This window comes from Acanthochromis polyacanthus, chromosome 13, assembly GCF_021347895.1.
Source record: "Acanthochromis polyacanthus isolate Apoly-LR-REF ecotype Palm Island chromosome 13, KAUST_Apoly_ChrSc, whole genome shotgun sequence".
NCBI classification, from domain to species: domain Eukaryota; kingdom Metazoa; phylum Chordata; class Actinopteri; family Pomacentridae; genus Acanthochromis; species Acanthochromis polyacanthus.
In genome coordinates, this window is record NC_067125.1 from 29604540 (window position 1) to 29631264 (window position 26725).

The window sequence follows — 26725 nt, forward strand, 5'->3', positions numbered from 1 at the left end:
TTCAGAGCCGCTGATGACAAGGAGAGGAAACTGACCGTTGGCACCTTTCCATTAATGCTAATAGAGCTGGGTGCCATTTACCGCCTCCACGCGACATAATGTCTGACACAGCAGTGCTACTACATGCTGCTTTACATTAGGAGAGGAAATATTTAATGCATTAAAGAAAACTGAATAAAGAAGAGACCCTCAAACATTATATTTAATCTAAGTTACCATATCAGTTATATGAAATTTATTCTTTATTAAATACTGCGTCTGAGCAACAAGAAATGAGCCGAGAGCTGAAATGAGCAGGCGAGTATGAACAGAAATATCCCTAACGCATTATTTATTTAAGTAATTAAAAAAAAAACACACAATGCACTAGTTCTAGCTGCAGTTCTGGTTATAAATGTGATTATTTACTGGTTTTTGAAGCTTTTTTGGGATCTGAAGCTTTAGATGTCACCTTGGCTTTTGGTTAATATTTTTTTGACTACTTTCTCATACTTTATCAACTTAACAGCAAATAAATAATTGACAAACTGACTGGCAGATTATGTCATGATGACAATAACTGTTAAAGAATTGTACAGAATACACAATTTAATTGAATCGCTTACTATCTAAAGTTAACCACTCTACAACTACACAACTGAGAATTAGAGATCACATTGGTTAAATGACACAAATTATCTAGCGTGAAAAATATAAAGCACATACTGTACATCTAAGATTAAGGTATTCTTACCAGCTCCAGTGCTTTATAAAGTCACAGATCTGATGAATGTTCCACTAGCTCTTCTCTTGAACACACATCTGTGCTTTAACAAGCTTTCCACAATGTAGGGAATCTCCAAATCATTGCAAGAGCGTAAACATCACATCCAAGAAAAGCTACACATGAGCTGCAGCCACGGGTGACAAATAACTCTGCCATCACACATCTGAGCTCTCAGTTCCAGCCCCTGTCTTCGCCTGACGCACTACAGCCGTAACATGAACCGCGGTCATTCATCACACAATACTGAGTAATTACTGAAGATACTGCTTTATAAAACTGTGTATCCATGACTCACCTTTTCTGCTTCACATCTCTGCTACTCAGAAATCAATGAAAAGTGACTTTGGTCTTCAGACTGACCAGCAACTGAATAAATATTAACATTTCCCTGTGTCCTTGGATAACAAAAAAAAGTCTACTGTTTACTCCCTTTACCAGCAGTTAAGTCAACATGTGTACGCTGCCAGGAGCCGCTCTGCTCTGTTCCCACCTGTATCAGCAGGAGCTAAAGGCTTTCTGCTCAGCTAGGCTTCCCTCCCAGGTGGATAATATTGGGCCTGTATTATTCAACTGCAGCACACAGTGAGAGAGTTGCCAGGTCCTCTTGTGTCCCACAGCCGCAGGTTGGACCACTGGGAGCAAAGTAACATGATCTGGGAATTCCTCTGTTTGGCATTCTGTAACACGATACCGAGACATTCTGTCCTCTCATCCTCTCTCTAAGGAAATCTCTTGTGGATAAAAGGCTGGTGGGCATCATGCCAAAGAATGAGAACTTGTGTTTGCTCTCTACAACCCACAGCTTTTAAAACTGTGTACAGTATAAAATTACAGTTTCACAAAGAGATGAAGCCCACTTTGGCCGTGACACAATGGCCCAGAATGTCAAAAGCTGTCTACGACTGAAGTATCTGTGGCGAGGGCAACTCCTTCCCTTACAGTTCACTTTATACAATGCTGACTATCAAGAACACTGGTTAAGCAATTCTTTGCTCAGATATAATGTGTAACAAAGTGCTGGAGGAAAAGATATGGCACTCTTTCATAGTCCTTGAGCTAAGCGGTGCCAAAATTATGACAGTTTTAAAGGCTCAACTACATTCCACTCCACACACTCCATAAAATATTTGCAGACAACTACAAGAGCAAAAACTTTTGAGGATTTTTAATATGCCTTGTTTTGTCCTGAGCGGCATGTTGACATTCAAGCTTTGTGACAAAGAGTAATCCTCTTCTTTTCATACTGTTTTGGAAGATGAAAAAACACCAGATTCATTCAATCAGGCTTCATGTGAATAAAAAACAAACCATCATCCTCATAGGCCTTAATGTGCCTCTTCCCCAAAGCCCTTGAACCAAGTAACAACTGCAGTTTCCTTCCGGTTACAAATTTGTTGTGTACTCACGGGATATTTTCATCATACAGCCAGAGTGGTTCATATATCCATCAAGACTTAAGAGTGTCTCTCAGCATGTCAGAGCATCTTCATTCCCACGCTGCGCCACATTCCTGCTCTCTCTCTGAACACAGCTTGCAGTTTGAACTCAGATCCACAGCTCCCTCTTTCCCTTTCTCTTTCCATCTACCCCCAACCACCATGTGCCTGTCCCAACACTAAATCTCTCCCTCAACCCACCCCTTCTGTGGCAGGCTCCCTAACGTTTACCCCCCACTCCTTCCTCCCCTCCGGCTCCTTGTGCCCGACCCTCCTACCCAGCTCTGCCCACGACAACTCTTTTATACCCCACTCAGCACATTTTTGGCAAAGATCTAAGCTGCAGCCAAACAGCAATGGATTGCCTCCATATTCTGAGACTCTCTTTTATTTCAAGATTCAAACATGAGGAATTTACTGCCATTTCCTGACATATGTTTCTGTTTTCAGTCATTTCAGCCAGATTACACGAGGTCAGCTTTAACAGTCTTTCGAAATTTTCATCCAAGAAGTGTTAAAGCTGATGTGGGAAATGTTTGAACTTAAACAAACAAAAAGGAAAACGTGGTTTTGAGGAGTTCCAGATGTTGATCCAGCGGGTCAGTGCAATGGAAAAAACGTAGGCAGCTGAACTCGGGGAAAACCATGACATAAACTGTCAGTAATCAGCAGCAGTGAATCATGCTGAGGCACTGAGCTCACAAGACTCTGCACTAACATCATCAGAATGATACATTAGTCTGTTTCACCTCTGTCTCTTTTCGAAAGCAGAAACAATGAATCAGACAAAAACAGTTGTTAAAAAAAACAGAATCAATTAATAATGAATGAAAATGTGCTTGCAAATAAATAATGACTGAATTGCAGTAATAATATTGTAGTAATAATATTTTTGACTTTTCATTTCTATTGTGTCGGCAACAAGTTCCACCCACAAGACGACAATGTTATTTTAAGAAGGCAAAAGGAAAATATGATAAAAATATGTACATGCACACACACTCATAAATCAAACCCAAGAGGACAAAAGGACTGGATTCGCTGTGTGAATACATTGAAAGCCCAATTTTACATGAAATTGAAAAAGATGAAATCACACAATCTATGATTTATGAGGAAAATCTATTAGCGGAATGTCTGGAAAAAGACCCATTAAATTATTGCGGTATTCCGTGGCTCTGTGATTATGTAAGGATATCATATCCATCCATAATTCCTATCATGTGAGTGGAATTCCAGATGTAGTCTGCCTGACTTTTTGAAGTTCCTGCCATTTCCTCTTCTGAACTAGTGGGACCAGAGCTGGGTGTAAAGCTCCAGGCACAGGCAGAATGACGTAGGAAATCCACTTAGTCACCTTTACAAGCCATTCAACTGTAAATGCCCTTAAGATATATCAGAAGTTTAGAAACACTCTTAAACAAACTACTTAAATGTGTAAGTGCTCACTATGTAGACTCAAATGAGTTTGGCCTTTCCTCCCCCGCACCACACTGCTGCAGAGTGAATCAGCCTGACAAGTCAGCCTGCAACTGAGCACATAGATTGTCTATCTGAACACCTGGAGAAAGACAGACAGGACCAGCAATATGGCAAGAAAAAAAAAAGAAAGATTCCACTTGTAGGTGTCGTCATGCTGGGAGGCATAGAGGAGAGGCCTCTCTTCCCCTTTGTGATGCTAATTGCATACAGACACCCACTCACAGTGAGCAGTCAGTGAAGACTAGACAGACAGCCAGGGGAAACGCACACTGCCCCCTCTTCTAGTCTGCCCAAAAACCACAACATCTGATGCTTCATGCTCAAAATAGCCCTAACATTCCTGTCTTAGTTTACAATTGTGCACAAGGTTGATCAAATAGGAAGCCGAATTAAGGATGAATTATAGCCAAAAGATGAATGTGATGCCTGAGAAACATGATTGTGGCTACAGGAGGGGTCACTTCAGGTCCTCTAAGGGAAACTCTGGGAATTCACAAGGTGGACTAATGTGCAGTACCCCATGTAATTCACCTAAAGTTGTGGGAATAAAGCCTTTCTATTTTCAAGAGCAGGTCTTAATTAACAAAGCTCTACATGTGTCTCAGACTTCAATATCCTCAGCACAATGTGCCACAAGCATCAACCAAACAGGAGGTGCAGGTGGGCAGCATCAGATCACGTCCTGAGTTCATTCGCAACGTCAACAAACTGATTGACAAGGAGGTGATATAAAGAACAATAGTCAAATCTAAGAGATTATCTGTCTACAAAGGTGAGTAACAACACAGTGCCTTTGTGTCCATGCAGTGATTGGCACATGAGCTAGCTGGCTCCACAGGCCGAGTAATTACAGAGAGGCAGTGTTGAATCACCCAGAGACCTCCAGCCCCCTCATTTGATCCTGTGGGGCACACAGGGGACCTGTTATCCTGCCGTCGACACGGGATGCAGGTTTAAAATCATCAGCTCGAGGCTATGTTGCTAAGACACCATAACAAAATTTCCGCAAATACAAATGAGCTAGCAAATCTGGACATACTTTTGCCTTGTGGTCCATGCTGACTGTGGAGAGTTCCTTTCAGTGGACCACAGGTCTCTGGTAACAAGTGGATAAAGCAGAGCTCAATGCCTCCCGGAACACAGAGACTTAAGGACAAACAGTATGAGCCCAGGAAAAGGCAGTGCCAAAGAGGCATTAGCATTCCCAACCTGTGTAGGTCAGAGTTTCACGGACATCCAGAATCAATTGAAGAGCCACTTTATACATCACAGATGAGCCTTTTAAATCTAATACCTATTATCAGCATCATTTTCTCTTCAGTTATTTTTGTTCTCTGTTAAAAGGCAGATTGCAGATACATGTTGTTTCATATATAAAGAATCTGCTTCAAGAATCCTAGTAATTTTTAATGGCTCCACTGGCCAGAGATGAGGTCCCCTTTCATTTCACAGCAGACACACACACTCACAGCAAGAGCTTATTGATTCGGAGAGTAAATAACATAACTATGTGAGCTAGGGAGCTGATGTTGTTGACCATTGCCAAAGCCTGCTGGGTCAAAAGTCATCTGGGCTGTGTTTTTCTCTTGAGGTCCTGTATTGAATTTAAACAAGAGCAGCACAGCTGTGGTACACTCTCCTTCACCTCTGAAGGACACCCAGAGAGAATGCTCTTTCATCTTCAGGAGAAATAACCCAACAGCTCTCTCTCTTTCTCTCTCCTTTGTCTCACTAAAGTCTGGAAATACCAGTCACAGCTATTGCAGCATTTACAGGTTACTAATGATTAAACAATTCACAGTGACACAACTAAAATACCCAGACGTTAGTTCACATTCACAGTTATTCCTGTGCAGTTACCGGTAGTCTTGTAATAAAATCAGGAGCTGATTAATTTCTTTGAAACAGTCCTGCCTGAGAGCACAATAAACTCAAGCTTGACAGGGTTTTTACTGTTAAAACATGTGGGGTCAGCATGCCTGTTGTTAACATTGAAACTATGGAAAATCTCTACACTTTGTGCTCCAAATCACCCAACAACAGTCTGGGAGAGAAGGATTATCAGAGTTATTGTCATCCTACCACAAATAGCTTTTCAGTGAAGGATTTACAAATTATCTCCAATCCAAACTGTAAACTGATCCGGTCTGGTGTCACAGCTAGAAGACAAATAATGGGGTATGACGTTTGGGCCGCGTAGCCTCTGAGCAAGCCAAGGCTTCAAAGTTCAAATCATTAACTCTGCCATGTTTTCATCCAACTCGTTAAACTGTCTCACATTCACTCAGTTTTGAGAAATGCTGTCACAACCACATGTTGATTCCCTGGGGTTGCTTAGCAAATAGAAAAACCAAGGAAGTGTCAAGTACTCTCTGTCGCTTCACAGACAGGTGTTCAGCTTCTACCCCTTTGGTCATGCTGCAGGACACATTGGCACATGACTTCCAGAGGACACCTAAATAGAAAAGTCCTTTACTAGAAAAACAACCTCTGACCCCAAACCTCTAGGAAGGAGGAGAAATCTCATCAATTTCCACATCCCAATCCACCTCCGCTTTACTGCCAGCAGCGCCAAATAGAACAGAAATCAATCAGCTTTCTGCGAAATACTACAGCAACTTCCAAAGCAGGATGCACAAGCTAAACACTTCCAGACGCTGGACTGCAGCCATGTTCCCACGCATGCTGAAGTGTTCTGACAACCGTCTTGGAGGCCTTCATTAAGGATTTGCTTTCTTTGGTGATAAAAACATCAGCTTTGGCTTTTGCAGATTTCCTTCTTCATTTCATTTGGGCATACCTCCCTGAAACGCTGGGCTATTTCTTTGACCCAGTGTTGATCTTTGGAGAGTAATCACTGATCTAGTTGTTCAGTTGGAGTTATTCACCACATCAATAGACAAACAAATAACAGTGCAGGATATTTAAAAAATGAAGGCTGGACAGTAATGACACATCAAGGGTTTGCTATCTGCCCTCAGTAACTTTCATGTTTCAGAATGTTTATTTTTTGCCAAATATTATCTTGTTTTTGCTCCTCATGCCAACATAGACAGCATATAAGCAACAAGGTAGCTTGTTAAAACAGACCCTGCAGAGGTATTGTACCTGTACACATCTGTGTTATCCAGACTAAAGGCCTGGAAACAGACTACAGAAAGGGAGAACTTATTCTCCGGGCCTGTCTGACTTTCCCCCCAGCTCCCTTTTCTGTCCACGAAATTCCTTGGAGCTGTCGACTCCCGTCTTTTCTTCCACCTCCCTGTCTCTCCTTCTCTGTCTTCTCTCAGCAAGACCCTGATCTGGGCTCTTTCAGTTGTCTTTTTCAAGCTCCCTCACAGCTGGCTCTCACAGTTTCCAATGTGTTCATGCAGTTAACTGCATCCCTCTTTAGCCCTACAAACAAATTTGTTTGCACCCTGATTTAAAGTCCATACATGTCTTCTTTTAGGTGAAGTTCAGCAGGCTGCATGCCTCGCCATGTCATGCTGCCTTCCCACTTATAATACATGGTTGTGTGGCTGTAATTCCTTGCTTCCCTTTGATAGCTTATATAAACACTGTAATTTGGTTTTCCAGCGATGTCATATAACATAGCTAAAGGCGGACTTTGAGTTACTGACAAACACTCAGCAAGCTGACCTAAAAGCTTGACTCAAATATGGAAAAATATTGACTGGAAAGCTATCAACACGTGTTCCGTAAGTCGTGACACCCACACAAATCAAACATCACACACTCAGAAGTTCAAAAACACTGCAAGATGACAAATTTTGTTTAATATGGGACCACAGGTCTATAAAAGTACAAATATGGGGGGCAAAAGGAGGAGAAAAAATGCTTAGATGAAACTCCTCTGAAGTTGAATCCTGCAGGTTCTCCTTCCTCTCATTTGGACTGGATCCCAGAGGGGACTATGTGGGGTTCCCTCCTTCTCTGGGAATGGCCTCAGAGAGTCAGAGGGTAAAGATGGGGCCCAATGTCAGAACAAGGGCCCCTACCGTGAGAAAGCCCTGTCAGGACCTCCACAATAAAAGCATGGTGCCATCCCTAGGGACTCTGGTCCTAATTAACAACATCAAAGTGAATGGCCACAAGACTTCCTCAGGAGCTTCGCAGCAAACATGCAACCGACTTCTGACTCGCAGTAAAGAGAACAATACCATCAGCACAAACTGTTGTAAATGATGAGGTGCAGCTCAGTTTACCAAGAATGCATAGACAGAGCTCAGTGATTGTTGTGCTTTATCAGAGCATTCACAGTTTCTCCTTAACACACACACACACACACACACACACACACACACACACACACACGCACACGCACACGCACACGCACACGCACACACACACAAACACACAGTGTGGCCATCAATGGCAGGCTGTGTTCAGACGGTCACCCTCCGGCTCAACGGCCTATAAAGTCAAGAGAGAGCGGCTGAAAGTCTGCGGTCTGGATGCATGCTGCCTTTTACACCTCTGTCAGTCTTTCCAGTTAATGACATGTAATGCACATTTCTACCACAGGAGGGCGGCCATGTGCTGACCTCTGGCATGCTTCACATACCACTGAGGAGAAAATGCACTGTAAGTTGAATACATAGCATTCAATAAATTAGAGACAAATGCAATGCGCTTCGGAGGATGAATATTATTATAATACAAAACTAGTTATCATATTTTGTTAAACAGCAATCTATTGTAAGTAAGTTGAGATTTGACATCTTAATATGCTTCATTTATCATTGATTTTACTGTAGCTTCAGAAAAAACAAGTCAGATCCTCAAAGTCACTGTCAAAATAATCGCTCTTGTCACTGTTGACTACTGGGGTCACAAATTATTTACTTCAGAGGATTTTTTTAACTGAAGCTTTCCAAAGCAGACCTGTTAATATGTGACTTTCGTTCCTGTTACTGTGCAGCTGGGGCATTTCTGAAATTTCAGTAAATGATTAGCTGTGCACATGTGGCAGCTGTCAGCTACTCTGATTGCATAGGAACAACACTGATTCTCATACAGGAGCTCAGGCTGCCGCATACAGGAAAAAAGTGGAAATTCACATAAGAGTGACCTTTCATGAATGTGACCTTTATTTACCAGAGGTTGGTTAGACTGAGTCAATTTGTTCCAGCCTCATTCTGGAATCATTTACTCGCTCTTTATCAGCAGGGGAATAAATGACCAACGACTACCAAACACCTGTTGGTACATTTTAGCTTCAGATCCAATGGGAAGTACGATAACAACCAATCAGAGCTGCAGATGAGTCAGATCCGTTCACAGCCTGTGTGTGATCAAGTTGTTCATCAAAGGAAATAAAAATATTGATCTCTGTTTGTGATTAAAGTCATCTGGATTCAACTAGGTATCTTGTATTTCTTTGTCTGCTAAGCAACATCGCAGTAACCAAAACAACATCTTACACCATCAATGTGTCCCGAGACGTTAATATATTTAAAAGAGGCATTCTCAAGTATTTCAGATATAACTTTAGGAGAAAACTTTCATCCGCAACTGCTACTTTATCCCCTCAAACTTGAACTTGTAATATCACTTGACAATGACAGACTTTCATTTATCAATTTTCTAAAATTCTGATCCTCTTTAGCAGCAGTTTGTCCCACATATACATCAGAAAGCTCATCAGTCTATCACAGAACTAACGACATGCAAACATCAGCATATCCCAAATCCACTCACCTACCGAATCTATACAGTATGTACTCCATCCTGTCATAGGTAACTATTGTACCAATTAGAGCACAGTAATATCCGACATAATTTTCCATAAACAGGAAATAATACAATACAGGCAACACTGAATGCCAATTAAACTGCCACTTTGTGACTGCAAATGAAACTTAAAAAAGAGAGAACTGGAAGATTCTGAAGATACATTTTGATTACATTTGGTTTTCCAAACACCACCACATATAAATCATTCTACATTTTTCCTTCTGAGAACAGTGTATTTCAATAGCATCTTAAGAAAATATTCAGTCTGTATGCTGTCTGTCTTAATTATACTCCTTTTTCCCCAAAAGACTTTCCAGTGCAAACACAGTACATACTCAAACTTGATTATAACACAGTAGCATTTTATCACCTTCCTAAAATATTAGCGCAAGTCATTTTTGACATGTTTTTATTCTTATTTTTTGCCCAAATCATCTCCTCATGATGCTGGCCACCTCTAGTACAATCGCCCACATCCTCAGTTGAACAGATCATGTGATTCTACCCCTTTAGCATAATGGCTTAGGTCAAGGTTCAGTGTGGTGTGGTTCAGTTCTTTGTGTTTTTTGAAAAATCTGAAAAAAATTAGACCGTTATTTTAAGAGGGTGTCAATTTAATGTCTGGTAATGAGCAAATACCAAACCATCACAACTTGATGCAGAATTGTTTTCCTATTCTATTAATTTTGTTTCATAACTGCCCAACAGAGCATGCAGAGACAGTACAAACCATAGATTTAATCATTTGAGATATGATGACTGTAGTATTGGATGCAGACTACCAGCCAAGCACACTGTCAAGTTGTTCTTCGCTTCCTGTCAGAATTATTTACTGCCCCCTTAAGGTAGCAAGAAAAATCTGCATAACAATCTTGTTTACAACACAGAAGTTCATGAATAAAAGATAAACCCAATTCATATGAGCTTAGTAAACAATGTGCTACATCTTCAGTTATCATCAAACCCCCGTTTGAATGAAGGAGCAGTTGTATTTGTTGCACTCTCAGATGATCAAATGTGCCACATGTTGTTGCAGACCATGGATGAATAATGCAGTGCTCTGCAGAGTGGAGTCCTGAGAGGGAAAGGCCAGACTCTAACTAGATTCCTTACTTTGAAGAGCCCCTTAACCAATACAACCTCTCAAAAGGCAGAACAATGCAAACCTCTTTCCAATAGTGTTTTCAAACAATTACCCATCTTACAGTCAGATGAGGAACGGACGAATGAGGGTACAGCTTGTCCTCTTAACAAGCTGAAGGGTTCCTGTCTGCTCTTGGCAAAGCATTTAAAATTTTCAAGGGTGTAAGTGTTCCACACATTACCCTGCTCAGACATTTTCACTTGAGCAAGTTTCCTCTGTTGAACATTTAAACTTTGCAGAGGATTTATACTTTGTCATTAAACTTTTCTTAAACTTCACAAAAAAGTACTCGGTGGTTGACAGTTAAATAGCATTGAATTAAGCAAAAATATGCACTATACGACATATATACATATGCACTGTGGGCTAAAACTGTGTAGATAGTTCAAATACTGATACGTGCCAGCATAAGAACAAATGTGTTTGACAGCACAACAACCTCAAAGACACAAGTCTTTCAGCCATGACAGCGACATAAAAGGCTTGCTTTGTATCTCAACACACACACACAGACAGATTCACTGACATGCACACAGCTGCTACGCAACAACTTGTGTCATTTGACAGGAGCCGTACAGCTCCATGAACAGTGGCAGAATGCATTAATGGCATTTCCAGGCCAGAGATTGGAGCTCGCTGGCTGCACCGAGGTCAATAAGGCATGAAGGAGGGCCATGGAGGGGTCACACTGGACAGAGCTTCTTCTGGAGACACAACGGCCCCTCAATGAGGAAGAGAGGACCAAACAGTCAGCAAGCCAGCTTTTAGTCACGGTGTGGCTTTCAGCTGCTCAGCGTTTCCACCAAAATGCTGATGAAGTTTCCAGAAACTTTTCCATGGCAAAACAGGGTAACAGACTGAATATGGTTTGTGAAAGATATGTGAATACTCAGGTTTTCACTACAGTCAAGGAAAGTATACAGAAAAAGCGTAGACAATCATACTTTCTAGCGCACTGAATACGCAAATTCTAAAATTTATTTGGCTGTTCTTGAAATCCGCTCCAATACTCATTGCATCCTTAAAATTTCATAAATGAAATATTTCACAATACATCACATCCTTTCATGACAAAAAAATCAGTAGTATAATACCTAATACTGTATGTCTAACACAAGAACATAAGTTTAACCGGAATGTCTGTGGACAGGAATGCAAATAAACTGGCCCTCTTTGAATGTCTTTCTGATGCATGAGTAGCTATAACAGATGCAGAAATCCTGAGAATCCTGACATGGGCTGAGCAGGGAGGATATGAGGCAGACAGAAAGACAGTAGCCCTTGCAAACTTATGACATATGGACTACGCCTACGAAATCCGAGCAATAATTTTAGGAAAGCAGACACATTCCTCCATAATAAAAACAGACCCCTTCACTTGCACATCAACCCCTCAGTGTGCCTTTCTTTCCATCCTATTTCACCAAGTCGTGCACGTATCTACTCTCCAAGCAGTGGAGACAAACCGGGCATAATTTCTGGACAATGAGAACTTGTGAATCTTTAATCCATCCAACACAGAGGACTGAACAACCCACACACATAGCTCTGGTGGTTCTGAAATGCCATCAAATCGGAAACATGACTAAGACCAAACAGGCTTCCCTGGAATTTGGGGTGAAACAATACATGAGTAACTCTGCCAGTCACCATGGCCCCCACTCACTTTCAACCTGCTATGTCAACAGGACCATCCAGCTGGAATGCAAGAGCCACTACAACACATGAAGATTAATTCTGTGGCAGTCAGTGAGTTAAACCGGGACTTCGCTGTTATGTCCTACTTTTTAAGAAGAATGCACAAGGTGAGACATGAAGTACAAAAAATAAGATTGGTGCAGTGATAAAATGAAAAAAAAAAGGAAGAAAAATGTCCAGTTGCAAGGAATCTACTTAAAAATGGCTTTTAGGGCAAGTCAGACTATCCATCCATCCATTCTCTATATACCGCTTTATCCTCACTAGGGTCATGGGGGGTGCTGAAGCCTATCCCAGCTGACTTGGGCGAAGGCAGGGGACACCCTGGACAGGTCGCCAGTCTGTCACAGGGCACCAAAACAAACTGATCTATTGTGGAATACATTCACTGCAAAGTTCACATTTAATGTGGATTCAAGCCTTCGGTACCTCAACAGTGCTGATTTTTTTAATTCATAGCTAATGAAAAACAATAATTGTGAGTTTGAGTTACAGTGAACTGCAATATTGAAAAAAAAGTTTTCATTTCAAAAGCATATCTTTAGACACTGAGAAAACAACACAGAAAACACCAAACAAAGCAATAAAATCTGTCAGATGAATGAGAAGTTAACATTCAACCAAGCATTGGTTAAAAAAAAATATCCCGCTACTCCTCAAAAATATTACAACTATTATTAAACATAAAAATAAAAGTGGCTAAAGTGACACTTTAGACATACATATTTTCTGTCCATGTCACAGATGACCCAAATTGTTGGTTTGCCTTCAAACCAGACATCTGCAATCTGAAAACACATGCCAGGCTACATGACTCCACACGCCAGCAAACATCAGATCATGAAGATTCCCTCTGAAAACAAGCGTACAAACACACAGCTCCAAGACTTTCACACATCAACCCAACAAGAATCTTTTTGTGTCTTTCACATCATCAGAATCAAAAACATGCCTCGTGCTTTGCCTCAGTTCTCGGTGGTTAGATGGGAAATCTGAACCACACAAAAGGCTGCATATCTGCATTCTAAGTTATGACTCATGCTCTTCTTAGTGTGACCACGAAGAGAACTATGCTGTGTGTTGCCATCTGACGGCTAAAGTTTCTTACTGGTGAGGCTTCTTCTCTTACGAAATGCAGCCACCCTTTGATCCGGCGTCAGGGTGTTGACACCTGCAAGAGGGAGCGGGAGTCGGAGCATTTCATCCTCCGCATTGTTATGCATGCCTTGCCCCTTCCCGGCCTCTAGGGAGTGAGTTTAAATCTCCAGGTAAATGCAAAAGGCAAGAGGTTAAAGGTCCTGGTGAAAGCTGAATGGGAGGTCAAGCCCTGCTGTGCTGAAAAAACACAACTATTGCTCTACTGGCTACAAGCAGCAGCCCATAAATGAGCCGAGGGCTTGTAAAGCTGTCAAGTGGGACATTCATTGATATCTCTTGTTTACATTGTGGGCTCAACTCTTCTTGCATAACTGATCCTACAGCATATCACCTTATCGCCAGTCAATACTAATTATTTACCACCACTGCACCCTTGACTTCCTATTGGCTGAAGGTCAAGTTTGCCTTTATCTACAGTAACAAACATAAACACACCCTTATAACAGCATATCTTAAAAGATTATTTCTATTGAATCCCGCTTTTATCTGGAGACAAGTGAGTGAGTAAAAAGCCTGAGATATGAAGTGACATTTGACAAACACAATCAGCTGATCCCAAACATAAAAAGACTCACTCGTGAGCATGTCATCTGATATTCATACGCACATGTCACATCTTATTCACAGCATGTTTTGACTACCAGCATTAACTGTTAGTCTTTGCATTCCTGGAAGTACGACACGGTGAGATTCATTTTAAGAGACTACCTAACAGCTGGCTCTGAGCTATAAAAGAAAGGATGATTTCCAATGAAAAGACTGAACCAAAGTCTGAACTGTCACTCCAACCCAAACGTTTCTCCTACCTCCAGCAATCTTCTTGAGCAGCTGCTGCCTGGCAATGATCCTGCCCAGTCTGTAGCCGGAGCGTCTGCGGTGATGGTCCATTCTCAGGTAGATATCCTGAGTCTCTGGGGTCATACTCCCCAGACACTCGCTGCCAGTGGACTCTGGGAGTTCCCGAAACATAACTGTAATGCTGTACCCCAAGACAAGCCCCTGACCACTGACTGAGACACACTCACCCACACACACTGTCCCACCAACAGAAAACTTCACATACATGCGCAAAAAGCCTTAAGTGAGCAGAGAGGGAGGGCACAGCCGAGCCCAGGGGGAGGAGTGCCAACACTTCAGTCTGTCTCTGAGGGCCATGTGACCAAAGAGCGGCCAATGGGACGGGAGCAGTTCGAGTACTGCCCACCTTGCTGAGCTGAATCCAATGTCTGTGTGAACGCTTGTCAACTTCCCCCTTCTCTGGAGGGAAATATAAATACCATTGGAATGCCTATGAACTGAGTAAGGAGAGCAGGAGTGGATGAAGTGGGGTGTGGGAGGGCTTACAAAAATAGTGGCTTTTGGACCCGCCCTGCACTAGAACAACTCCCCTGCTGTTGCTGGCCACACAGGTGCCAACTTTACTGGACGAGAGCGAGTGTGAGCCAGTTTAGAGAGAGCTACAGAAGAAAGAGAGGCAGAAGTTGTTTTCTTGGTTGCAGAACGCTAATTTCTGCTCTCCCACCCCCACCACACTACCACTACTTCCAGTCACAGGAAGCCGGCTCTGTGGGTCTCCTAGAAGTGTCAGCTCCTCAGGGGAAAAATAGATTTTAGCTTGAATACACAAATGACCAAAACCCCCCTTTTACTAACACAAAAGTAAAGATCAGACTCCAGCATGCAACATTACATTAGCTCAGGGTCAAAATGAAAGAATCTCCTGACACAGACATGTCTGATCTTCGTTCCATACTACACAATTAATGTTATGTAATTATCATTGTTTCCTAATAATGCACAGTTTATGTAGCTAGTATACAAGGACTAAGTGTGCTTTTCCACTTCATGGCACAGGCCAACTGGCATTAACTAAACTTTAAATTGTGTTGCCATAAAGAACAAAGGAGAAAAAGAAGAATTTGAGTATTCCATTTTGAATAATAATACTCTGAAATGATCACTATATAGGATTATATCTTTTTCTTAGTGTACAGTTAGAGTGTACAGTTGTAGAAGTACAGAGAAGTGTCATAAAGTTGAACCTTACAGACAACAATCTCACTGAGACAGGAGTACAATTAATATGAATGGAGAAATTGAAGTGACATAAGTGAAAAAGGAAACACTACTATTGAGTATTATTTTGCAGAATTTACAACTCTACAATTCAGCAGATTGATTTAGCAGATGCTTTTATCCAAAGCGGCCTACATCTGGGAGTAGATACAACACAATTTAACTTAAATTTACAAACTCAAAATCTCCTTATGATGTCATATTTATTTTGTACACAGCCAATATCCCTACATTTAGTGGTAAAACCAAAATTGAATTTCCTGTGAGTTTAGACTGACTCACCAAATACAGACGGCCGGTATAAGCTATTTTGTTTTTTAAAAAATCCCTTGTACTACAGAACACAACAACAGCAACCTCTGAGAAGCAATCTACAAGCTGACAATGTGAAGTTTTGCAGAAGCTTTGGGTCAAGAATTAAGGCAATGCTATTAGTTTGTTTTGTTTTTTCAAGTGAATTAGCCATTTAAATGACAGTGTTTGCCTCACTGTATGCAAAATGTCCCACCAAAGCAATTCCCCCCTCACAGTTTTGAGGCATCTTTTGTTTAACGCTGGCCAAGATGATTATAATTGTTTTTGTTTTTTTTTTTAAAAATACAAACAACAAAAACAGAGATTTTTCCACATAGCAGAATGAAAATGAGGTGCAATCAGACCATTCTGCACAGGAATGTATCAGTACCAGAGAATAGTCTGACAATGCAAGACGTGAATAGGCAAACTTATACTGTTTGAGACCATATTTTATATAAAAACTAAAACATACATCAGCCGGTTTGCAACATGACACAACAACCTCCTCTCACTTGAAATGAAGCCCACATCTGTACCTGCAGACCCACCCAGTGCCAATCAAGCCCCCTGCTACTCTGCTTGTGACCGTCCAGGCCTCAGCATACAGGCTCGCCTGTTTAGTATAAGCATGGCGCCATACACGTGAATAGAGCGCAAATGGGAAAGCGACCAAGTTAAACACAGCCCCTGTCTGTTCCTCTCCCTGCCTGGCAAAATCCACCCGAGCTTAAGCTCACAAAGACCACAATTCAGCAGCACACTTCAGAGCACGCTGTGCATTTTCATAAACTTCTCCTGGGTTTAATGGCCCTCCCCACACCCTAAAGTGGAGCTATTTTAATACGAGACTGTTGCTTTTTTAAAGTACTAGGTGATGGTGTGACACTATTCAAATGATTTCATTGGGTGGTGACTCACTTTTTGCACACACAAACACCTGTATTCATTCATCCTGTAAACGGATCGCTGAAGGTGTCAGACATGAAAATGAGTGGCAGCACTGTAGGGAACAGTGTGATCTCCCCGAACCCGCTTCTCTGTTTCTTATTTCCTTCTTTGTCTAGACAATGAAATTCAGCAAGTGCATCACACGTATTGCATTACAGAATCAATCACCCGGTGCTAGGCAGCATCATAATGAATGAGACTGATGGTGTCATTGTCTTTGTCCTCATTCAAATCCCTCAGCGGGGATTATGAAAGAGCTACAAGATCTCCAGTGAGCTCAGAGGTGTCCTTGTGTTTAACTTTGTGCTGCATGCCATGAAGAAATGGCTGTAGTCTGTCCTTAGAGAGAGCGCGGTGACTCCAGCCCTTATCAAACTTGTTTCAACACGCCTCTGTCTGGGTTTCAGAGCTCAACTACTATATAGTGTTGCAACAGGAATCAGGACTCACGTTACAGACATACAAACACATACTGAGGCTCTGCGAGAGGCTGGCTGGGTTTTATTGTTCATCACAATGAAGGCAGTAAATGGTAAATGAATAAAAAATATGCCGTGAGGAAAAAAATATATATGTGAGAGGAAACAAAAATGAGGGCGAATTAACTCAACGTCATATCCTATTTATATACAGTGGCACAACCATTATCACTATTATATATGTCATTATGCCAAAGCTGTAATGCACATATTTAATGCCTGTCTAACCTTCATTACTAACACTCAGCTGCAGCCAGGTGCAATTACTAAGGGAAACTTACATTCTGAATCAGCTTGCGGCCCACCGATGATGAGCGTGGAGGCAGCAGACGCCGCTCTGATGTGGTTTGAATCAGCAGCAGACATATGTAATCTGCACTGGGCCGTCCTGGTTCTGGTGTGGCTGTGCTTCCTGTGGTTAAGGCTTAAGAATAGCCGAGTGTGACAGAAAATTTCCACCTCATGAACCACTAAATGTCTGAATTGTGAGCTCAGGTCTGGATGTAAATCACAGCTTAATATTATAAGACCGGCTGAGCTGCGCATCCCAGTGGATGAGCTGGTCGATTGCAAACTTTTTAACCCACTACAACTCTCAACTGTTGACACAGAGAGAATATTTAAGCAAGACTCCATGTGTAATTATTTAGATCTTAATCTTAAGTGTAGTATATCCTCCTGCAGCTGCTGGGTTGTTCCCAAAACACAGGTGTGTCCCGAGATATCCAGACTGCTCCCCTGCATATTAAGTTCTTTTGAATAAATGTTCTCTTAAGAAATAGCATGAGATAGCGTGCCAAACAAATCTCATACTTGATGAAAAACAGATTCATAAATCTCTTTATGCTGTGAAAAATCCATCTAAACACTAATGAGATTAGTAAAGTAGGCACGCAATATTGACTAAGAATACTAATGTGAATTTAAAATTACATCTTAAAAGAGAAAAATATTATGGAAGAGGGAGGAGTAGCTTAGTAGTAAAAAGACTTAACAGCAAATCAGATTTTATATTGCAGGGTCATTATTAACATGCCAAAGCTGCAATGCAGGGGTTTACAACATATACAGTTTTCTATTAGTTTGTACTCTAAAACTCAGATCCAGTCAGATGTTTTTATAGAAATAATGCAGCTTAAGCTTGGAGCCCACAGATGATGCACATGAGGGCAGTGTATTTTGGTTAAGACAAACTCTAATGTCTTTAATTCAGGAGCAAACACATGCATTTTCCTATGGGTATTCCTAGATTGAGCATGGCCAAGTTTCCCAGCACAATTTATCAAAAATAAATAACCAGAAATAAACACATACTTGCTTTAAATTCAAGGGATTTATGAAAGCAAGAGGATAGTTTCCAAGCCACTAAGATCATTCTTTCATCAAGATCATTTTTCTAAAAAATATTATTGAGACAGACTTAACAAAACCACCAAGACAACACCTTTTATCAGCTGTAACTGATTTCCAGTGCAACATCACAATGCAAACAACCTTGTATATAGTTTTACTCCAATTAGTTAAAACACTACCTGTATGGTGAGCAAACTAGTGGATGCTTTTTAAAGATGATTGTCAAAAAGATTATACTTACCCCAGAGCTCAAAGTTAAATCAAACCAATCAAAACAGAGAAGATATTTGCATCATCTTGCATTTTCATTTCTTTAGGAATTGAGTAATTCCCTCAACTCAAAGTCGAACCTTTACCACAGTAAAATCATTTCATTTCTTTGCAATATATACTCATCTGAACAGACTACGACAGCTCACATCCATCTGTATTTGGTTCCTGCTTTATGTTTCATCTGCATGTTTATCATACAGGCCTAGACAAAAGCAGACAAAAATCTATGTATTTGTTGGAGGCTTTTTTTTAATCTGCCAAGGAGGTTAGGTTTTCATTACATTTGATCTCTGTCAGCAAGATTACACAAAAACTACCAAGCCACTGGTGGCAAAGTGGGCAAAGAAGGAATCCTTAAACTTTGCTTCAGATCCGGTTTAAGTTGCAAAATCACATCACAAAAGAGTGGACATACTGGCCCTGGTGGAGGTCTGTGCTCTCTGCTGCTCTTTTTTATATTTGGTTTTTGCAGAATGACCTTCAACAAATCAGCAGGTATAAGATACAATATAAATTGAAAAGTTTGAATGTCAAAAGTTTCACATTTCTGTCAGTATGCCAGGCTGGAGTCAGTGATTTAAGGCTCAAAAAAGACTTTATGCAGCTCTCTCTCAAATTAACTTCCTGAGACAGCTGCGATCCACCAGTGTTTGGCTGTAAATGGGTCACCGCCTGAAATGTGACATGCATAAATTTGACTGCTGGCTGGCCAAATCCATCTCTGATGAGCAAGAAATTTGCTGCCCGGTGCCAAAACCTGAATTAAACATTGTGCAAACCCAGAAATCATCACCTTATTTTTTTCTAGTGAAAAAAAGAATCAGGAGTTTGTTTGCTGCCTGCCCCAAATATCACCTGAGATCTACATAAATAACCACTATGATCTGTATATACACTGAAGCAGCAAAAATGAAAATACATAAATTTGCACCACACATAAGAGCCAAAAAGAAAAAAAGCTTCCAGGGCTCAAAAAAGTAAAATGACATTCAGATCACTCGCTCATCTGTATGAGGCTGGTCTATATGTGTCCCCTCATTGTTCAGTGTGTATTTCAGCAGCTCAGGGCCTCAAGACTGTACGGACAGCCAGATGAATGGCACTCATCACTGAGATACACACTGTATGCGGAAAAGAATGCAAGATTAATGTGTCAAATATCCAGACATCACAGGGCTCAGCAGCTGCATCAGTGACGTGCCTCAGCAGGCTGCACAACTGAGCCGAGCACATATAATAAACCACTCTGTGAGAAAATCGAACAGCAGCTTTGAATCCCATTAAACAACAACCAGTGGGTTCTGATATATCACATAAAACATCTGCTCCCTATTTGTATGACTTCAGCACTTAAACTCCACCTGAAGTCGACTGAGCTGTTTTGTAATTCATCTGGCTTTCCCGCATGAGTCTCTCAGTGTGGTCAATTCACTGCACCTGGTGGTGCACTTAGGCAACTGCACAAATGATTGATTTCCACTGCTGACACACAACACTCTCCAAACCTTTGGTAGAACCACTGCAGCAGCCACTGACCTCTAAATCTTCCATTTTCCCTATGTTCCATCCAAAGCAGCTTAAATTTTCTCCACACCGTGTAACACATCACATATTTTTCCGTGCTTCAAATAAGCAAGATATTGCTTTATGTTGAGTTAAGTATTTGAATCCACATCACTGTTCTTTAAATGATTGCATCAAATGGAGGATTGTAGATCCCCTGAGCATAATTTCACACACACATTATGCAAGAAATATACGCTTGAAGAGACTGTGCTGGGGAAAAATGAAGTTCAACGTGACTGAACAATGCTTGGCAGCACAATGTGTTCTGTGCTCTGGTGAGACAGTTGAGTTTTAAGAGACTGAAGCAAGTATGTATAGAGCTTTTCACTGGAGTCACATTGAGAGGAAACTGCTTGAGTTCAAGTTTATTTGCGGCCAGATAGTCAGTTATATTAGCAAGGAGAGTAGATGGAGATAAATGTGGTCTTTACAATGTCAAAGAGATTGACTGAGAAGCAGAAACATGGAAAAGTGAAATAATGATTTAAAACCGAAATTAATTAACACTGAATTATTCACTAGATACTTAAACATGTTTAAATGCTTGTTTACTGTTAAAGTTGTGCCAGGAGTAGGATGATAAATACATATTTTGCCCTGCCATTGTCCATCCTCACTCATCTTTCATGCACTTTCCATTTCATCAAAGCGCAAAAATTACGCATCAGCGCCCCTCTGCGGCACCACAAGGACTATGGACATTTGTAACGGAAAAAGTTGGTGTTAAACACTGTAAATAAAGGCGAAGTAGTTCTGCACGTGTTACTATGTTCAGACAATAATCACACAGTGTTTTTAGTTGTTAAGTTTAACTATTTACGCACACAGTCCTGCACTTCAGAAGTTAGATTTTCATTTTTAAATTGCACTGGACTTGTTAAATTAAATAAAGTAATTCAATAAGATATATTGCACTGCATTTACCAACTGGCTAAGCTCATCAATATAAACAAATCAAAAGAGGATAAAGCTACGAATATCAAAACGAAAATAGCCCAATACAACGTCCATGAAATGTTTTTTCTCCAAATTGCACTACTTTCATCAATGCACTCTATGGATTATATCATCCACAAACTAATATAAAACTAATAATATGATAGGTTGGTGGATAACACTTCTCTGCACTCTCTCCTGCAGGCTCAGGTCTCCCTGATTCGGACTACTGACCTGCCAGTCTCCGCTCCCTGACGTTCTTCCAGAGTAAATCCCAGGCTTTGCATGTGGAGCTCCGCAGCCGCTCACTGAAAGACCGTCGGAGCTTCAGTTTGGTAGAGTTTCTTTTAGAAGTCATCTCAAATCCTCCACTCGAACATAATAATAAAATCCTCTTGGTCCCACAAACACGTTAAAGTCGCCGACGCAAAATATCAATTACTATCTCTCTCTACTATAGCTGCAAACCTGACTTTGGTGTCCGCTCTTCAAACGAAGTTGTCAACATTTTGAAGGGAAAAATTAAGAAAAATATTCCTCTCGGTTAGAAATCAAAAGCAAAAGCAGGAAAGTGACAGTAAAGCGCTAAGACAGGCTTTCACACTTCACACCAGATGTGCGTGTACGTGTGTTTGTGTGTGTGTGAATTGACCCACGCTCAGAGAAGCTGACAAGCAGCCGTGACGCCTTCAGTGGCTGTAGGAAACGTGGGGATTGAGCGCAGCTGAGCACATGTGATCTATCCAGCGAACTGGTAAAATAATCAGTCTGGAAAACAGGACAGGACTGATAGTGACTTTACGTTGTATCTTCGTATCGTCTCCCCATTCTGGCATTTTGGACCTACGGAATGTCCACCAACTCCAAAATAAGCCCCGAAGCAGAGTTTTGCGTGAAGCACTTGAAGGCATCACAAGCTGCAAACCGCGCAGCACCCTGACCGAGCTGAACAGTCACATTCACTGAGCTCATCATAAACTCCACGACATTAAGACTAAAATCCAGCAACATCAATGCAACATTAGAATACAGACACTATTTTTGATTGCTTTTTACAGTTTAATTATTACACCATACATTATTAGAATCACACATATTTAAATTGCTGGCATCAAGCTTAGAGTACACAACTGAAAAGCTTAGGAGGAAGGTGGAAAGCTAATTTTGCAAGTTATTCCACCTCTTTTAGATTGCTAATAATACATTTTTATTAATGGCTAGCTATTATGTTAGCATATTCGATGATATTGTACATAATTGACCAGAAATTAACAAGGCCACAGTATTGACATTTAACAATATCCTCCTCTACACTTGTACATATAACAAAAACATCTGTTATTTTACGTGTTCAACCTCCATATGACTCTCGTGCTAACAGTAAAACTGCTTCTAGTAGTAGAAATTACAGAAGCTTATTTTCTACCGTCAACATATTACATGAACATACCTTAAAACGACTTTATTTCCTTAAACCTGTCTCTCATCCTGGTTTGCCCCGTTTCATTTTTTGTAGCTGCTAAAACAAATGAATGACACAGACTTGTTATTATCAGGATTTTGACCTTCATCAAGGCGACGCTCTGTTATTTTAAAGCTCAATAAAAGTTCAGCGAGTTCTCTTCAGGTAGGCTGAAGTAGGTCAACCCTTCAACAAAAACATGGATTCAGTTTCAGGACCATTTACTTTTGTTGTTACAAAAACTTGCACCTCGAAACCCTGATTAAGAGAGAGAGAGAGAAAAGAAACCTCGGTTCATGTCTGAAGAATAAACATGATAAGCTTCTGTATAAAGCTGCTGCTACCTGCAAGACAACAACAGCTCAAAAATCCTTCTACCATAATTATTTTAGGAATTTCCTCCTATTATTATATGCCCATGCAGGCAGTGCATGACCTAAGAGCAGTGATAACATATCAGCTGAATTCATTTCTCGGTCACCAGCTGGAATTACTGTTATAACAGGTACAAATCCACTCTAAACACACAGCGACTGGCTCAAGATTGACAGTTTATTAAATGAACAAACCTCTGCCGACCTCAGTTTGGCCTCTCAGTATGAAGCTGAGGTAGCATTACTTTATTTCAACAAGGAAAAGGACCCTGTGTGCCACTGAGTACGACACATGATTTACACATTATATCCAGGTCGCATCATGAGATATCTCAGCACCAAAGGAGTGAGCAGCTGAGAATATTAATGAATGCCTCAGTTTTCGATTTGTTCCATCTAAAAGTGAAATTATGTGCAGTCAGGAAACTCAGAAACATGTGAGCTGCTCTGATCTCACTGTATCTGAAACATTAACATCCACACACTTCCGATTTAATGACACAAACATCAAAGACTTCATACGAAGCAAAACCTCAAAATTTGCACAGCGAGAAGGCTAAATAATTCTCACAGTGTGACTGCTTTTCATCTGCATTTGGATCTAAGTGAATTAGTCACCGTTATTTTAGGGTTTAGCAAGTCAAAGGGATGAAAAATGTGTGAGAAAATAGATAGATGCTTGTTTTTTTGGGTTCAGCATGGACCACCAGCTGCTATTTTCAGCCCCATTTGTCGAACCCGTGAGCTGAAATGCAGTTTGGAGGACAGAAAATACACACACTCACACTTGTCTAAAGAACCTGTTGCATTTGATCCTGTGCCTTTTCAGGAAGGGTCAGGGTTAGGCCGAGTCAAGCACCTCGTTTTCCGCTGGTCACGTGACCCATAAAGGCCACAGAGGAAAAGAGTTGAATGCTACCGCACAAATACTGCTAATTAAACCCAAATAAATCAGAATAAATTCATTCCTAATTCAAGATAATATAAGTAGTCTCTATAACACACATGTTGAGGAGTTTTTCCATAAACAATGTACGAAACATCATCCGTCCATCATACTTTGGTGGATATGGATTGACGTGTTGAAAGCAAGACAATGAAGGAGGACAAGATGTTGATGTTGCAAACAAGGTGTTAATCTCCAGTTCCAGTGACTGACAAGGCAGGAATGGACAGACAGACAATACCGTCCATGTCAGCAACCCCCAAGAGTAAAAGTGATGGAGGAAGTGCAGCAGCAAGGTTCTGACCTCCCTCGACATGAATCATCACAGAGGTAAACACAGCCTGCGCCTGTCTCACTCTGAAGAGAAACCACTTGCGCTATAAAGATGAGCATTATCGCAAAAAGGATCATTGTGGCTAGACAATGACTGAGCCTCTGGAGGGGTCTCTGGCGGTGGAAGTAATAGCAGATGCAAGGAGAGGAAACATCAGTCAGCTTGAGAATGTTTTCCCTCCGCTGACTCATCCACTTGTTTGTTTTGGCCAGGCAGCTTTTAGAGAGCACTCGTTTTCCCGTTTTCCCTGAAAAAGTGGCACGTTTTCTGTTCGCTCTTTCTCCCACTCTATCATAAACACTTAGATATAAACACACACATTTACTGAACTATCTACATCCCAGCTTGTGTGTGTGTGTGTGTGTGTGTGTGTGTGTGTGTGTGTGTGTGTGTGTGTGTGTGTGTGTGTGTGTGTGTGTGTGTGTGTGTGTGTGTGTGTGTGTGTTGTCTCCGTCCATGTCTGGTGACTGATGTGGAATGCCGTCCCATAGCTGCAGTGGGAAAATCCCAGATGTGAGGAAACTGATTTCTGCTCTCCGAATGGGTCATGTTGTTGGCCAGGAGGTCTTACACCAGGCCCCCTTGAAATGTCTGGGAGATTGCACTTCCCAGCCCTAATGGAAACAAGGCTTGGGGAGCGGGGAGTGGGGAGCTCTCCCCTCCACCTCCATCCCGGCCCCTGAGGGCTCGTCCTAGGCATGTGCTATAAATTTCCTGACCATATATTCCCAAGTTGAGTTCATTTTTCCAGAGGAGCCACACATGTGGTGTATATCTGGGTTTAGATTATGTGGTCGGGGAAGGAGGAGCCGACTTTGGTCCCAATCCATTAAAGTGGCCACTAATTCTGTTTTCTTAGAGGGCCGTCCGTTGTAACGTCATGGTTTCTTCCTTTAGCGAAGCTTGGCCTTTGTAGAATCATTTATTCCCAAACAGATGATCAATTACATCAAATCTATATTTAAACACAGATGAAGCATTCACTGCAGATTGGTCAAGTTTATCCATATAGCTTCTCACTGCAGCAGTTTGTTACATAACTGTACTTCTTGTATTTAAGTGAAGCAAAAATAGCAAAGCTCAAAAGCCTTTTCTTTAAATATAATGAAACATCTGTAAAAGCAGGAGTTTGCAGGGGTCAAAGTTTGTATAAAGAGGCTCCAAGAATGTAAAACTGGCATGACAAGCGTATGTGGCTATTGTTTAATTGAATGACAAAGCATGTAATACTGTCAAGGTCTGAATCTGTTAAGGCTGCATTGCCCACAAAAATGCATGGGAAAACATTTACACCACTGTCCAGCACCTGGTTTCTATTAGAGCAATGAGGATTTAATCACAGAGGTACATTTCTCTCTCAATCACTCTCACTCCCCTTATTTCTCTCTTTTTCTTGTTGGAGGTAGCAGATGTAAAATAAGCTAATGTTTTATTGATTTTGAGTAATTTTCAATCTGGATTTAAGTTTCTTTTTTTCCCACCAAGGACTAATTTTCATTACCTTCCTGTTGATGTGAAACGTACAGTAGATTAGGTTTGGCTCCGAGGCCCGTTCAAAGCAATCAGCAATAAACGCAGCTGACAGGACAACTCTTCATAAATTACATACGCTGTAGCTTGACATTAGCTGCTATGAAACAAATTCAAACAGGAAGTTGCTGTTTATATTTCCAGATGAGCACTGACCCAAGAGAGAAACCGGAGTTAAGAGTCTGACAGAAACCAAAGGAAAAAATGACAGCTGTTTAAAATTAAACCTACAGTATGGACTTATAGTCTCCTCTGACCACTGTCTTACATAGAGTCCTATTTGAAGCCTTTGCCTCCAAAGATCTCAAGCTGCTACTCCTGATTCTGTAAATGCAAACAGTTATACAAGACATTTGCATTTAATAGAAACCACACTGAATTTCTCAACTTGTGTGTGAACATCTTAACTACTTCCAGATCTCAGAGGAGTTGGGCTAACAACACAGAAAATAAATAGGTGCTTGTACTACAAGAAAAAATGTCTTTTTTTATGCCTCCACGCTATAAAAAAGATTAATTTTTGCTTTTGTTTTCATCACGCTCTCCAAAACATCAGCAAATTAATGATCGACTTTATTAACGATGCATTTGTGGCCTCACTGCAATCACCTCATCCACTGCCAACAATTCTGCTCAGCTCATCAAGCGTGATAAGCTGGAAGTACAGTGCAGGTATTGTTTTCAAACTGAGACACAAACAAGTCCTGCTGGGCCCTTAAGTTTTAAAG

General features: G+C 41.0%; 1 protein-coding gene across 5 annotated transcripts in view; it reads right to left on the bottom strand.

Annotated features, from left to right (window-relative positions):
- The window catches only part of stard13b (StAR-related lipid transfer (START) domain containing 13b), a 59617-nt gene that overhangs the window by 9781 nt on the left and 23111 nt on the right, over positions 1-26725 (bottom strand). Inside the window, exon 1 of one of the 5 annotated variants that reach the window (XM_051957716.1) lies at positions 21586-21988. The exons of 1 other annotated variant lie outside the window; for it this stretch is intronic. In XM_051957716.1, the coding sequence (XP_051813676.1) occupies positions 21586-21709 (124 nt within the window). In that variant the 5' untranslated portion in view covers positions 21710-21988. Of the gene's footprint in view, positions 1-733; positions 1002-2172; positions 2409-14229; positions 14451-21585; positions 21989-26725 lie in introns of those variants that run through there. 3 more of the 5 variants (XM_022189163.2, XM_022189164.2, XM_051957717.1) reach the window with 3 other exon arrangements.